Source organism: Monopterus albus, unplaced genomic scaffold, assembly GCF_001952655.1.
Source record: "Monopterus albus unplaced genomic scaffold, M_albus_1.0 scaffold239.1, whole genome shotgun sequence".
In the NCBI taxonomy this organism is placed as follows: domain Eukaryota; kingdom Metazoa; phylum Chordata; class Actinopteri; order Synbranchiformes; family Synbranchidae; genus Monopterus; species Monopterus albus.
This window is the reverse complement of record NW_018128119.1, coordinates 440,484-455,746: the sequence shown is the minus strand read 5'-3', so window position 1 is coordinate 455,746 and position 15,263 is coordinate 440,484. Positions and strand designations below refer to the sequence as shown.

Sequence of the window (15,263 nt, the reverse complement as noted above, 5' to 3'; positions counted from 1 at the left end):
TTTTTTTAGAGGAAAACTATTAGTAGTAAAAAAGTTTAAGTCTGTTTAAATGTATTCATGTAATATTTACCACAGTAGTAATACCACATTTACTACCAGAACTTTGACTTCAGATGATACTGCAGTATCCCTGGTATTTCATCCCAGTAGCCTGGTGCTGGGCAGAACTGTCAGTGGTAGCAAGTCCAGTTGCACCTGTTTGATGTTTAACAAGCCCCTGGTCAAACAGGGAGTGTAGACACATTCCTGTCTGTCTAATAAAATCTAAACAGCCCGGTCCTGGCTCTGCTGCAGTGATGTTGCCGAGTCCCCAGGCCTCAGCCACTGACCTGGTCTGTAAAATGTCAGGAGCATTATCACAGGAGGAGATGCTGCAGGCCGGGTGAAGCACAGTGGAACTGTGCAACCTCTGAACACATTCATTCATTTTAGCACTTTCCTATCAAATATTCTGTTGTGGGTCACAGCTGAAAATTGTTATAGAACCATAGACTTGTATTTGGTTTCCTGTCTCAGTATCCTGATGGGGCTGTGACTCAGCTCAGTGAATAGAGGAGCCATTGGACCAGGGATGCAGTGTCTGTCCAGCAGTCGGAGAGAGGTTACGTGTTATCTGAACGTCCACAGGTGTATTTAGAGTGTTTACTCTGGTTTTTAAGGGTCTGTCGGCTTTGCTCCTGTAAATGCAGTCTTTTATTTTGAAACTCACAGAGTAGAAAGGTGAGGTGATGAGGGTAAAACCAAATGCTGTACAAAGTACTGACAGCATCAGCCTGTGTCAATCCCCACCCTGAGTTCTCATCATGAAACCAGCTGCAGGAAGTCATCACAGACATGGCACTGAATGTGCAGACTGTCCAGTGGCTGTGTCCAGCAGCTGCTTAGCTTAGCTTAGCCTAGCTTAGCACAGAGACTGGAGGCAGAGGGAAACGACCCTCTGCCAGTGACTGACGTTACTCCTCGGTGCAGAAATTTGACTGGAAACCAGTTCTCCAGTTTCCCAGAAAGAGAACTAACCACAACCAGGCATTTCAGCTTGCTTCAGTAAATGTGTAATGCAGCGAATGTGCCTTTCCTTTTCATGAAAACCAACTCTGCAGACTGGAGTCTTTGACTCTGAGTTGCACCACTAAAGAATGATCATGCATCTGTTACAGTAACACAAGTAAAATCATGTGAATCGAAGTCAGAGTAGCTCCAGCTTCCTCTTTCTCTCTGCTGCTGTAGAAACCAGCAGCATGTGGTTTTGATTTGTCAGTGTTTGTTTCAACACCCACACCTCAGCCTAGGTGCTGTTTCCCACCCATCCTCTAATGTCCCACATAAACAAGCATGTTTTCTCTCTGTATAACCTTTTTGAATTCATTCTTCACCTCAGACAGCGGGGGAAATAAATTTCCATTATTCCTTCCGTCTTCCCTGTTCAGCAGCGCTTCATTGTGCTCGCTGTAATGTGACGGTAATCTGCTGCTGTGTGTGAATGGGGCTTTATCTCAGGATGGAGAAGTGTCTTCTTACAGGTTGTGTTGCAGCAGGTATTGAGCTCATTAAATGCTCTCTAATTCACTCTGTTCTGCCGTCATCCACAGCTCCATGGCACCGTTCAATTATTATTCAAATGGAGGAGAACGCACTCGCCGGAGGCCCGCAGAGACTCAACACTGTTTATAACTGAGACCGAGTGCGGCTCACAGTCCTGGGTAAAATGTTGAAAATCAAAAATGCCTTTTGTGCTCAGTGGCTGTGGCATGACTCACAGAGCCGTGAACACCCCCAGAGAAGGATTTAAATGCTCACTAGCTGCTCTGTTTGTTTAGCCTGACTAAATGTTAAAGGTCCCATGAAACAGCTTTCACATTGTTCTCTGCAGTCGGTGTTGTTGCACGGCACAAGGTGCTGGGGAGCCACTATTTTACACTAAGTTGGGACAAAGTAGCACTGAAATCATGGACATGTTAAACAGAGAGTGTGGTTCGGCAAAATCCAAGATGGTGGCTTTTGCAAAGGATCCAGTCAGAGGTGCAAATTAATTTAGGATGCATTTTGTGGAATTAGTTTTCTAAACAGCATAAACTTTAGCTTCTGCTCACAGTTAGCAGAGGTTTGAGCTTATTCAGTGGATGTTTCTTGCACCTTTGGAGTCACTTCCATTCCTTTACCTTTTTTCTACAGATGACCACAAGTTCAGCGAGGCCACGGCGGTGCTCTTCACTTGGGTCGACCGGGGTGAGGTCAACCGCCGTACCGCAAATCACTTCTACTCTATGATCCAGTCGGCCAACAGCCACGTGCGGAGGTTGATGAGTGAGAAAGCTCAGCACGAGGAGGAGCTAGAGCGCGCCAAAGAGGCCTTCAAGAACGCCCTGCTGGCCATTTTAACACAGTGTAAGCAGACTTCAGTCTTTTAAACGTGTTAACAGACAGATGGACACCTCACGGGGGGAGTCTTCACTGTGATAACTGACTGTGCAGTTACTCAGGTAAGTTCAACTCATGACTTCATATGACACAACAAATAGCTTGTCTCTTCATCAATGGGGAGAACAGACAATGCAAACAAAGCAAAGTTTGAAAAAAGCCTGAGCACTAGACTGTCAGTTATTAATGTTTAAGATCTGAAGAACTGGAGTCAAATTAACATTGTTTGCATTTTTTCCCAAAAGGGTTTGTGTGTGACAAGTTTCAGACCAGTTTCAGCTGGTAACAGATTAAATGCCCAGTGTCATCCCCATGCCATTGTACAGTGTGACTGTGTTTCTGATCTCCGCTGCAGGCTACACTGCGGCACAGATTATGGAGGTGCAAACCATGAAGCCATTTTCACTAGATCCATTTTAAAGCCTGCCTCGATGCAAGTCATTTACTGTGCGAGGATCTTGGCCCAGTCTCCATGACAACACTCCCCCATCTGTCTCAGCAACAGCTCCATTATCTGTAGCTTTAGGTCAGTGGCACAGAGGTTTCAGAGCCACTCACCTGACAGCACTCTGACCTTTAATCGGCGGGTTTGGGAAATGCCAGTGGCTGTTTTCCATGTGCACTGCTGCTTAAACACTCGCTCACTGTCATGTCTCAACATCTACTCATTCAAAGCTGCATTGTATGATTTTTGAGCCAACAAGGAGCAACACAGTCCTTCCTGTGCAGTGTGTCCGTGTCCCCCCTGGTGAGTCGTCCCAGTGCTCCCACTCTGTTGGCTCTGTTCCCCAGCAGGTGTCTAGTGTTGCACTCACTTTGTCTGAGTCCGTCTTCTGGAAGCGATTCGTATATGTTAATATATACTTTTATATAATAATGATACTTATAAATTGCACTTCATGCAGCTTTATCATGTTCAGTCAGAATAAAAACAGTATATTTTGCATCACTGTGCATGTAAGTGTGTTAACAAGTCACAAGTCAGACGCTGCGGAGCGGCGAGTCCAGCGCTGTCCCAGGTCTGTGTCCGTCTGTCTGCTGTGCTCTCCACCAGAGGAAGCCCTGACAGCAGACAGATGTTTGAAATGCTGCTTTATGTTTGTAAAAATGCTGGTGCTGGAAATGTTTGAGTGACAACAAGCAGAATGTCAGAGCAGTACTCTGAAAGGCAGCATTTTAACCCTGACTGGGTGGCTCTGCTCACTGTGCCTTAAGAGTGGTACTTTTCTCATCCTTACAGTCATTCTACCACACAAGGTTCTTACATTACAGCTGTTACTCACCTTAACCATGTATTGTGACATGAGACAACACTCATTTGTGTATGAAGTCTAAACGGAGCCATCCATTCTGGATAAATGTTGCCTTTGTCAGTCATGAAGGAAGTGAAGCTGCAGGTGATGAGATGTAAGTACAGAGCGCTGGCCAGGAGAGAGACCCGCTCACCCCTTGACTCACTCCAGGTCATGTCCGCCAGCCTTAAAGGATCAATTGTTTCATCCAGGTCTGTTTCTCTGTTGGTTGTTGCATAGTGTCTTTGCATTTTCCATCTGTGCTGTAGAAACTCAGGGAAACTAGGAATCATTCATCTTTACACTGAAAGTTAACACTAAACGTAGTCCCCTGAAATGGCCCAAGGACCCACCTCAATGTCTCAATGTGAGCCCAGGAGCAGTGTGTCTTTGTGCCCAGGCAGTAGCAAGAATAACCTGTCACTAGAGACCTGGAGTCTAGAAGCTGAGGACACTCGACTTGGTGACGTGGAAATAGTGAAGGATGCTCCAGTCGGTGCAGTTCAGCCTTTTTGAGCCGCCGTGGATCATTTTAAAGTGTGATTACAGCTCTCGATAAATGTTAATCACATTCAGGATGAGCACTGATCATGGTTTCAAATCAGAGATGTGTGTTTCCCAGTTAAACATTATAAAATCACCCATCATAACATCTTTAAATGTTGTTTCTTCTGACAGTTCAAAACATTGATCATAATGTTAAGACAAAGAAAAGCTGCAAAGTCTCATATTTGAAAAACTGGAATCATTAAATATTTTTTATTTCTACTTAACAATTATGAAAATAGATGCCAGTTTCTTTCTGTCTTAAATAACAAATTAATTGACCATAAGTTGCTGCTCTACTAATTTGAGCTATTTTAAATACTGTTGGCAGATTAAACTATAATTTGGCATCGTGTTTTTAACTTCATAATATGTTTCATGATCCAAAAAAAACTGTAAAATAACTAGTAAGTAAAAAATGTCAAATAACAAACACAGTGTTTCCCTCTGAAATGTGGTGAACCACGGGCATGAAGTAGCTGACATGTATATGGTAAAGTAAAGTTCAGGTACCTCAGACGTGTACTTGAGGCCAGTGCTCAAGTTCGCATGTCGTTTCCTCGAGTGTTGGTGCAGAGTCACAAAGACCCACAGAGAAACCAGCCAGGCTGAAGTGAGTCTTCTCCGTGTCTTAAATCATGGACAAATCACGCTTGCTGAATTTGTGCTGATCGGAGGTTTCCACTCCATTTGAATTTGCACTGAGCATTTATCAGACTTTTATTTTGAATTCCAGTCGAGGTGCCAGTGATTTTTGATATTAACGTTTGGGGAGCACTTCACTCCACAGTCAGTCCTCCTGCCACCAGCAGCAGGTCAGGGCTCTGCACAGCCCACCAGCCGGTGCAGCCGGGCCTGTGGTCTCATGGCTGCCCCCACCTCACTTCTGAGCAGGTCCGTACTTCATCTGTGCAGCACACGCCCAACACTCACTGACACCATTTAGCTCATGAGTCCAGAGTAGATCAGCTGCCACTAGAGTGAACCTTCGTGGAGCCTGACCTGAACCAGGGACGACAGAGTTTTTATTTTGGAGTGAACTGTTCCCTCAACGTGAATATTTCAGTCAGCCTGTGGTCAGTGTGTGTGTGCGGTCTCTCCTCTGCCCACTGTATGAGCCTCAGTCTACATAAACGGTTTGTTTTGTCTTGACCCTTCCTCTTCCTCCTCCTCCTCCTCCTCTCTGTTCACCCCGAAGTCGAGCAGATCACCGCCGTTTTCACCGCTGCCACCAGGCAAAAGGCATGGGACCATTTCTCTAAAGCACAGCGCAAGAACATAGACATTTGGCGCAAGCAGTGTGAGGTTGGTATACTTTCTTCTGTTCTCTCCTCCCCCAACCCACTGCTCTCCTCCCCCCTGTCACTTCTGAGTCCCCAGGACAGAGCTGACAGACAGGCCTGTAGGATCCGCTGTGTTTGCTGCCTGTTGCTCGTTTCCCAGAGACACAGATGGACAGACACACACAGACAGGGCCTCTGATCGCCTGAGCCTCTCCTCCTCCAAGCAGCCCAGATGTAAAGCAAAGATCTGACGCCTCCTCGAAAGTGTGAGGCGCTGCTATGGCAACCGTGATCTCCAGGCTTAGATCTGATCAATTATTCATCCAGAGTCAAGTCTAGATGAGACATGAGGAGGCTGTGTGTGGAGGAGGGAGGACAACAGGGTGGACTCACTCTGCCGCTCTGTGAGGCCACATACGCACAAAATAAGAACACATAGTACAAACATGTAATACTTGTAACATTAATGTAGCTGTAATCAGACATGTGTCACTGTTTATTGATGTTCAGTATTTGTTCACAGTCCATGTGAAGATGTTTTACTACATTATCATTCACCATGTATGTCTGCAGCAGCCTGCAGAAAAGCCTTTGGTCCTAAGAGCAGGAGAACTAACGACGTGCAGCAGAGATGAAACAAATCGCTTTGTCGATCGGCAGGAAATTAATGCGCTCTCTCCTCTCAGCTGAGTAGGTTTTGTATCATAGTAAACCAAATGTGTTTGGGTCAAACAGAGCAAGATATTTTACACTTTATCCAAAAAAACAACAGTCAAACGACAAACTGATAAATGTTTAACATAATTTAGTCCAGAATAAACTAGTTGGAACCATGAGGCAGAGCAGGACGTGTGGAACATGCACAGGAACCACACCAGTGACGTGTCCCTGTCGGAGCTGACTGGTGCATTTCCAGTCAAGCTGCCACAAAACCTCAGTGGCTGATGGGGAGGACACCTGGCTGGATGTAGGGACAGGTGAAGGGGAACACTGACACAATGAGACTGCCTTCCCAAAACAGTATCAGTCCAACCACACCTGTTCATGTTTGAGAGACAGCATGGCGGTCCACAGGGAGGAGGAGCTTGGCGTGGCTTCCTGTTTCCTGTCATCATTGAACTCCTCTAACCACGACTACCATTTGGAGTTGTGACACCTGTACGTGTCCTTCTAGAGGGACAAACAGTGATGAGTGCTGTTTGGTCTGAGAGCAGCTTGACCTTTGTGTGGAGAGGTCTGTTGGTTTGGCTACCGAGCCAAAATGTCCACAGCTTATTTATAGGACATTTTGTTTCAGCAAATAAATGTCCAAATTAAAGTTGTATTGAAAATAATGTAACAAGTTAGAAACAGTTGGCATGATGTGGCAAAACTGAAGAACAGATGTATAACTAGGCTAGCTAGGATCATGGTGACGTGGGGTGGGGGTCATTGAGTTTATACAGGGAACCATTTTTCACTTTGTTTAGTCACCCACCTGCTTCACTATGAACCACAGTAAAAGTGGCACCGCTGGTCATGTGTGAGCGGTGTCAGTGCCAACAGAAGCTCCTCCCACATTGCTGAGGACATCCGTCACTGTTTGTGTCTGCCGGCTGTTTCAGGAGCTGAGAAACGCTCACAGCGAAGAGATCATGGGCATCAGACGGGAGGAGGAGATGGAGATGTCCGATGACGATTCAGATGAAAATCCCTCTAAGAAGATGTGCACTGAGGAAAATGGTATATGAAATCAATGTCATGTTTCCAAAACACACATTTAATAAACAAGGTATGTTTTGTAAACTCAGTCCTGAGCAATAGATATGAACCTGATGCTTCCTGTCAGTCAGGAGGCACCCAGGGCCTCGCTGGAATACACAGTTCTGGCAAAGTGCTTGTAACAACAAAGCGACTCAAAGAGCTTTAATTGGGACATGAGGGCATTAAGACAAGAAGCAAGATCATTCATAGAGAGGTGTAGAAATAGAATTTGAAAAGAGTAAAATCAAGTTAAAAATAATCTAAAATAGACTGAGACAGGAGATGATAGTGCGGTGACAGAAGATGTGAAGAAATAGAAATGTAATCAAAAGCCTTCAGACCTGATTTGAAGGGACTGGGAGCTGAAGTTTTCTGGCGTTTGGTCAGATGTGGAGGAAAACGTCTGACCACTGCTCCTGCAGGTTTGGCCTGGACAGTAAGCAGATGTCTCCTTGACTCCTCTCCTCTCCTCGTTTCCTCTCCTCCTGCAGGAGTGTGTGATCAGACTCAGGCCTCGCTGAAGGAGGAGAACGACTCCCTGCGCTGGCAGCTCGATGCCTACAGGAATGAGGTGGAGCTCCTGAGGAAGGAGCAGAGCAAAGCGGGCCGTGCGGATGACAACCACACATGTGCACAAACGCACACACACAGTCCTGAGGCTCAGATCCAGCTGCTGCAGCAGAGCATGCACAACATGCAGCAGGTGGGTCCCTCACGTCTGGGGTAACTTTCAGTGGTACATACAGGCGCCTTGGATTCACAGCTGAAACAGGCTGGCCAGTCAGACGTGTGAGGTGCAGGCACTGGGAAACCAGGAAGTTAGTTACTGTAGATTGGTCACTACTATAAAAACCACCTCACAGCCTGAAAGCACAGGAGCTGTGCAATGAACCCACAGGCAGCCCAGGCCTCACACACCTCTGACACTACTGTTCCAGGACAGAGCCCTTTGGTGAGGCGCAGTTCAGCTGCTACGCCCTGAGTGGCTGGAACAGCTGAACGTGTTGGGAAGGTGCTACAGATAAAGTTTTGATTGAATGACGAAAGGTTCCCTGTGTGTTCAGACAGGGTTTTATCAGAAAAAAAGTTTTCTTTCCCCCAAACAAACAAACAGCAGCAAGTGTTTGTCACTGCTTACTCAGTGCTCTCCCATAATGCCTCACTCCACTGATTTTATAAAGCAGCACAGAAAGCTTTGTGAGAGCTCAGAGCCCATTTGCTGTGACTTAGCCTGATCTGACTTGACTTCCTGTCTTTCTCAATCTAAAGTGACAGCACTGACACAGCGAGGCACATTAGACACGCACACCACACACACTCTGCCCTGCTGGCTTGTTGTAAATGCGTTGCTTGCTTGACTTCTGACAGCGCGAGAGAACATCACACTACTGTCGCTTCTCGTTTGTCACCTGCTGTTGTTCCTGTGCCCTCAGCAGAGACAATCCGCATCAACAAACTAAACAAGGACTTCACTGGAAAAGATATTTCTTCAGTACACTTTTATTATGTCCTGGAAAAAGTCAGTGCATAGCGAATTCATTAAGAAAGGTGACGCCCGCTGCATCTTCTTAGCTCCAATCTGACCAGGTGCAGAACATGGCCAGATCCTGCAGACTGAGGTGTGCAGGTGCACGACAGACCCTGAGGAGTGGGTGTGACTTGGCCTTAAGCACAATACATGTAGATACAGCTCAGCACAAAAGAAACACATAAGATATACAGTATGTTAACATGCAGCCCTTTGATAATAGCAACATTCATTTCAGGTAGAATCGGGAAATCTTATCAGATGTGTGCTCTGGAATCCTAAAGGTGTTGTCACACCATTGTAAACAGTTCCACTGATACATGACCTGACCACACTGACAATTATAAAGAGGCTACACAGTCAGAAGAAGTAAATTTGCTCCATATAAAAACAGCGACACACCTCTGACTGCACCTTAAACAGGTGATGAGCCGTGAGCGGCAGGTGGGAGGGGACACTCAGATCAGTGCAGGGCCAGTGGGTGGCAGCGTCTGCAGTGACGAGGGTAGGAAGAACAACAGGGGGCAGGCAAGGGTGGTGCAGTGACCAACTTGACAGGCTTCAGTCACTTGGTTTTAAATACTAATGTGTGTCTGTGTTTGTTGTCCAGCAACTCCTGAGCCTGCAGGAGAAGCTGACGAGCAAAGAAGCCGAGCTGGAGCAGACGCGAGAGGAGCATCGCCACCTGGAGGGGGAGGTGCTCAGCCTCCGAGACAAGGTGTGTCCACAGAGCGCTCATGTGGTGCTCCAGCAGGTCAGGTGAGGTAAAGCTGCCACATGCAGAGATATCCAGGCTGCTGTCAGAAAGCTGCCATCACAGTGGCCAGGTGTTTATGAAATGGAAGCAGTTTGAAAGCACCAGGACCAGTTTCCTGGAAACCTTCCTCATAGTAGTTTTCTAACAGAGGAGTTGGTGTAAATCAGAGGAAGGCCAGCACAGCTGCACTGACTGTCAGGAAAATGCAAAGAAGCTACGTGTTGCTGCAGGTCTTTATACCTGCTGGTTAGAGTCTTGAAGAAAAGCCTCAGCTTTTATGTTGGTGCAAAACATTCATCCACAGAGAATATATCATCAGGGTTTTGGAGTTGTGTTTAATCACTGATCACGTTGGTGTTTCTGACACACTCTGCCCTGTTGTGTCGACTCTCTGTTCATTCTCTTCTTTGAAACAACAGCAAAGGAAACAAACACTGTGTCGCTGCGACTGATGAGACGTTGTCTCTCTCTGTGTCTCCTCAGCTGCTCAGCGACACTGGGGAGCCCGTGGAGGGCACCAACGGAGAGCTGCATGAAAAGGTAACAACAGTGATGGGGGCTGAAACAGACAACTAACTTGCAGCTGTCTGGACAGTCACTTAACTACATTTGTTTTGAGATCAATAAATCGCCTCTAATTTAAGATCCTGTGTTCAGCCTCTGCTGTCTGTAGCCAGCAGAGCTGGTGAATGATTTTTGGACATTTTCATCTGTTTTAGTGTTGTGCAAGTTTTGTTTCTGTGTCCAGAGCCAATGATGCCTTGGCCTGGGCTCCGTGACACACAGCATCTGCCTGTGGTCACTGCAGATGGTGTACTTTCATACATGCACATACAGTGTGTGTATTTAGTGCTCGTTTGTCCTTCTAAGTATTCTTGTGTGTACAAGATGTGCTCATAAATCAGAGGTAGAAGAACCCAGATACTGTACAAGAACCACTACAACGATGCAGAAATATTCCATTACCAGTAAAAGTTCTACATTAAAATCCTACTGCAGTTCTTTCAGTGTCATGTAAGTAATGTATTAGAAGTAAAAGTACACATGCAGTTAAAGTATCCACACTGTTTCAGTGTACAACAGTGTATTTTTTATGCTTGTCATATGTTTTCAGTATAAGCTCTTAATTTGAAAAGTAACTAGTAACTACAGCTGTGAAGTAAATGTAATGGAGTGGAGTAAAAAAGTAACTAATGGATGTACTTCAGTGAAGTACCTTGAGTGAAGTACTCTGAGTAAACATGTTATTTTGCATGTATGTGTGTGTGCTTATCAAACTCAGTATATTTGCCTTTATCTTAGCGTGTGTGTGTGTTCACAGGGGATGAACGGCTGCATCCCTTCGCTGTACCTCAGCAGAGACCGGAGGAGCGAGGTCATCATGAAAGGAGGGGTTGCATCGGAAAAAGAGGCGCTGCTGCTGGGTAGGTATTTCTGTTACGTCCCAGTGTCGGTTCAGAAATAGAAAGAAACCGGATATTTGATGATATCATGTTGAGTATACTGTATAGGTTTATTACAGTTTTATTGTTTTGTCTGTGGCTGAGTCTTTCTAGGGGAATATTAGTAGTTCATAAAAATACTGGATGAGAAGTTGCCAGTATCTTTTATTCAGCCCCGAGGACTTTTTATCAACCCTGGTCATGTCTCATGTGGACTGGTGGCTGCTGGACAGACACTGTTCACAGGCAGTTCACCAAGAAAATTCACCCAAGACCATAAAAGCAAGGGAGGCACATTTACAGTATTGAAAAGTGGCAATTATGTCGCTGGCAACTTCCACTTATGTGAACAGCTGTGTCATTGTGTCATTGTGTCATTGACTGTTAGCACAGCAGAAGTCTCCTCTATGAGTTTGTGTCTCCGTCATTTTCTCCGAGGAGGATGTCGGTATGTGCTCAGCACGTTTTGCTCCCCGACCCATTTCTCCTCTGTGTTCGGCTGTTCCTCTCTGGGATGATGTCAATCTGACTCGGCTGCTGTGTGAGCGTGCTATTTTGTTGCTCAGGCTTTTCGTTTTCAGACTCTGCTGCTTCCAACAAATTCTTCCGTTGCACAGCTCCAGAATAATTCTGCACTTGCTGGGAAATCTTTGACTGGAACTTTCTGATGACTCCGAGACACGTTTGATTGCCATTAAAGATGGCTGATCCTTCCTCACAGAAATGAGGTGCAGAGGAGCGTTGACCCTCTCAGCTCATCACACACACACTTCCTGGTGTCTGGTGTCTTGGAGGGCTCTCAACCATAACCAGTGAAGCAGACTAAGAGGAGACTGACTAACATGCGGGTCACTCTGCAGCTGGGCTGTTTCTCTCACGCAGCAGTAGTGAGAAATGCACAGAGTGATCTGTTCTGGTGCTGAAGCTGCTGTTTTGTCCAGACAGAGGAGAGCAGGAGAAACAGCAGCACATTTATCTCTATTAGTGGCACCAAGAAAATCCAAATATGAAAGAGAGAGGAGGCTTAGTGCTCTGTCTTCCTCCCCTGTGGTCTGCTGCTGCTGGGAGGCCTTCACTGAGCACTAACATTTTACAAGGAGAAATCTGTGTTAACTTGTTGGTGGAGCCTGCTGTGGCTGTTTACCGCCTGAATGTGTCACCTGCACACACTGCTCAGGGCTTATGAAAAGGTTTTGTCAGTGCAGCTTGTTTGGTTAAAAACTCATTTGATTTGTATCTCACGGTTGACCTGGTTCTAGCATATAGTACAACTGAACATCAGTCTGTGGTTAGAGAAGCTGTATTTTATTATGTTATGTTATGTAGATCAGGATCTCTTATTCAAGAAAAACCAGAGACATGAAGAAACAACACGCTGATATAACCAGACACAGACAACAAGCATCTCTAAATAGATTTGAGATAAGCCTCAGCTGAAGGTGCAGTGAGATGAGACTCAGCAGGTGGAGCGGCCATCATACGAGTCCCCTGATTCGCCACAGTGTCGAGCTGTATCCTGTCATGCAGCTCACCTGTGCTCAGTTGTAATGCTGTTCTTGTTTGCCTGAACAAAACAGTTTAAATGTTTACCTGTTTCAGCTCCACCAAAGAGACCTTTCTCCTCTTTTCATGACAATAAGTGATGCAGATGAATATTTCACTAAAATTCAAAGATGAGAGAGAGCGCCCAAAACTGACAGTCAGATTTTTCTGGTGACCTTTGGAGGGGCCAGACCTCTAGGTTGGGAAACACTGGACTAAGCTACCTACCGGTATAACATACATACATATACAGTAGACAGACCAGCTGCAGCAGGAAAATACAGATTAATTAATACAGTCATTATGTTCACATCAGTCACAGGAACCAGTTTCCTGCAAATTAGTGCTTTTACTTTTAATACTTTAGGTACATTTTCATGATGACCTTTATTGAAGTGGGAGTTAAATGCAGGGCTCCCACTTTGTTGTACTGGTCCTCATACTGCAGTAAAAAATCTGAGTATGTCTTCCACGGCCGAGTGGAAAAGAGTGATCCTGTGTATTCAGATTACTTCCCCCATTCTCTTTGATACAGTCAGAGTCTTCTTGGTCAAATTGGAAACAAGACTTCCTTCTTCAGAGTGCATGTGAACAGACACACAGCCTAACAGCCCTCACCCTGCAGTTCTCCTCTGGTGGCACTTTTCCATGTGAGCAGGCCCAGTGGAAGGAATTGAATTAGGCCTGTCTGCAATTGCCAGTGTTTCGCCACATAAATCAGGGAAATAAATATCGGCTGTGCCGGTTCCTCCAGGGGACGCCGCTCTATTTCCTTACCCCCACCCCTCCCTCTGGATGACTGCCTGCCTGTGCAGGACCTCTCAGAAGTAATCAACTCAAGAGTGGTTTCTGCTCGAGCCAGCGTTTATTATAAAGCCATGCTGCCATTTGTTTATTGTGCAGCACTTCATGAAGATGCAGGGCGGATGCAGCACCAGGGCCTGAACATCTCATATCCATTCCAGTGGATCTGATCTCTCTGGCTCTGTTAGACTAACAAACCGGTGCTTTTAAAACACACAAATAATAGAAATAGAAAATACAAAGTTTGCTCAAATGTATATTTACCGTGATCCACTTTGGCATGGGTTAGGGTTTGCCTGTATGAATAAAACGGACTCGTCATGTTTCCATCCAAATGCACTGCAAATTTCCAGAAAATGCTCCAAAAATGCTGGTGTCATTAAAGCAGTGCAAAAGAAGAAGAGGACCAGTCAAAGCTCAGATGATGGAAAATATGACGACAATGTGACATTTCTGTTGTTTTTGTGTGTTAGTGTGAGGAAGGTCGGTACGCCAACGTTTCCATCTCAACAGTGCCAGAACATTTTGTCATATTGCAGCTTTCTTTTCTCAAGTTTACAGTATTTTCACTCAGGTTAAATTGTTTATGTGCAGAGAATAAAAACAGGTCTGTCTGTTAACAGTGTGATTTGTTAGTTGGCCCTGTGGCATAAAACCACACGGGTATCAGTGTTCATCTCTGTTACAGCGAAGTAAACCTTTGACTCTGTTGCTAAACACTTCTGATGGCTGGACACGTCTCCTCTGCCTGAACTGAAGCATTGTGTTAGTATCTGTCATGGCTCAAGTGTGTCTGATGACCCTTCTTCTTCCCTGCAGGTATCATATCAACGTTCCTCCACGTCCATCCATTTGGAGCCAACCTCGAGTACCTGTGGTCGTACATACAGAGACTGGACTCAAAGGTACAGGAGGTCTCACAGCCTTCTAACGGTGTATAATGTTCAGTAAAACAGAGTCGGTTTCCAGTAATCACGAGAACATCTCATAAAGAAAGCTGACGTTGAGCCGGCCTGTGGAGACCCGTTCATTTGGCTTGAAAAGCAAAGTCTGTAGTCGGAGCTTTGAGCTGATGTGCTGATGTTTAGCAGGCGGTCACCAATGGGATGCTTTCAGACTTTGACCTGATGGTGGCGCTACATGAAAAGTCAGAGGATTGTGTCTCTTTGTGGGTGTTTTGTATCTATTTTTCTCATTTTGTGGATTTTGGAGTTGTGCTGTAAACTCATTGGCTTTCCAATGGAAAGGTTAATTGTCCCTTTATGGTTCTCTGGCGTTGGAGTCCCCCTGGCCCCTCGGGCCCCTGGGCCTGCGCCAGGCTGATTCCTCTTCTTCTCTCTCAGGTTTCAACAGGGGAGCTGGAGCGTCTCATGGTCCGTCTGCCCAGTATGTTCAGGCAGGAGCTGAGCGGCGTCGGTGCAACTCTGGAGAAACGCTGGAAGTTCTGTGGTTTCGACAGCCTAAGTTCGGCATAACACAGGGAGAACACACACACACACTGGGAAAACACACCAACGTGAGCGGATGTACACGACACCTCAGACCTTTAATCTGTGTGTGTATATGTGTGTGTTCTTTCATCCCAAATCAGACACTGGAAACTGCAGAAAAGACGTGTCATGGAAATTCTTGTACTGTATGTTTTGGGAGCTGCTCGATGTTCAGGAGGAAATCACGAAACCAGGTTCACTTCCAGATGTTGGCTCAAGGTGAAATAACTGAGATGGAGTGACTGTTTGACCTGGTCTTTGCCTCACAGCAGATTATCTTATCACTGTGAACTGCAGCAGGACTGAAACATCAGGCCTGAAACCACGTTTGTCAGTCCTCACTGGGCAGTCTCCTAACCTGGGTTGGGAACCCAGCAGCAGCCCAGACAGCAGGAAGCACGTCAGTGCCACAGCTGAT

The 15,263-nt window shown here is 45.8% G+C and overlaps 1 protein-coding gene across 5 annotated transcripts in view; it reads left to right on the top strand.

Annotated features, from left to right (window-relative positions):
- Positions 1-15,009, top strand: part of enox1 (ecto-NOX disulfide-thiol exchanger 1) — a 69,823-nt gene extending 54,814 nt beyond the window's left edge. For all 5 annotated transcript variants that reach the window (XM_020620509.1, XM_020620511.1, XM_020620508.1 and 2 more), the window contains 9 exons: positions 2,173-2,385; positions 5,455-5,561; positions 7,144-7,261; positions 7,774-7,985; positions 9,421-9,528; positions 10,051-10,107; positions 10,889-10,991; positions 14,175-14,260; positions 14,699-15,009. In XM_020620509.1, the coding sequence (XP_020476165.1) occupies positions 2,173-2,385; positions 5,455-5,561; positions 7,144-7,261; positions 7,774-7,985; positions 9,421-9,528; positions 10,051-10,107; positions 10,889-10,991; positions 14,175-14,260; positions 14,699-14,830 (1,136 nt within the window). In that variant the 3' untranslated portion in view covers positions 14,831-15,009. The remainder of the gene's footprint in view (positions 1-2,172; positions 2,386-5,454; positions 5,562-7,143; positions 7,262-7,773; positions 7,986-9,420; positions 9,529-10,050; positions 10,108-10,888; positions 10,992-14,174; positions 14,261-14,698) is intronic.
- The last annotated feature ends 254 nt before the right edge of the window (positions 15,010-15,263 follow it).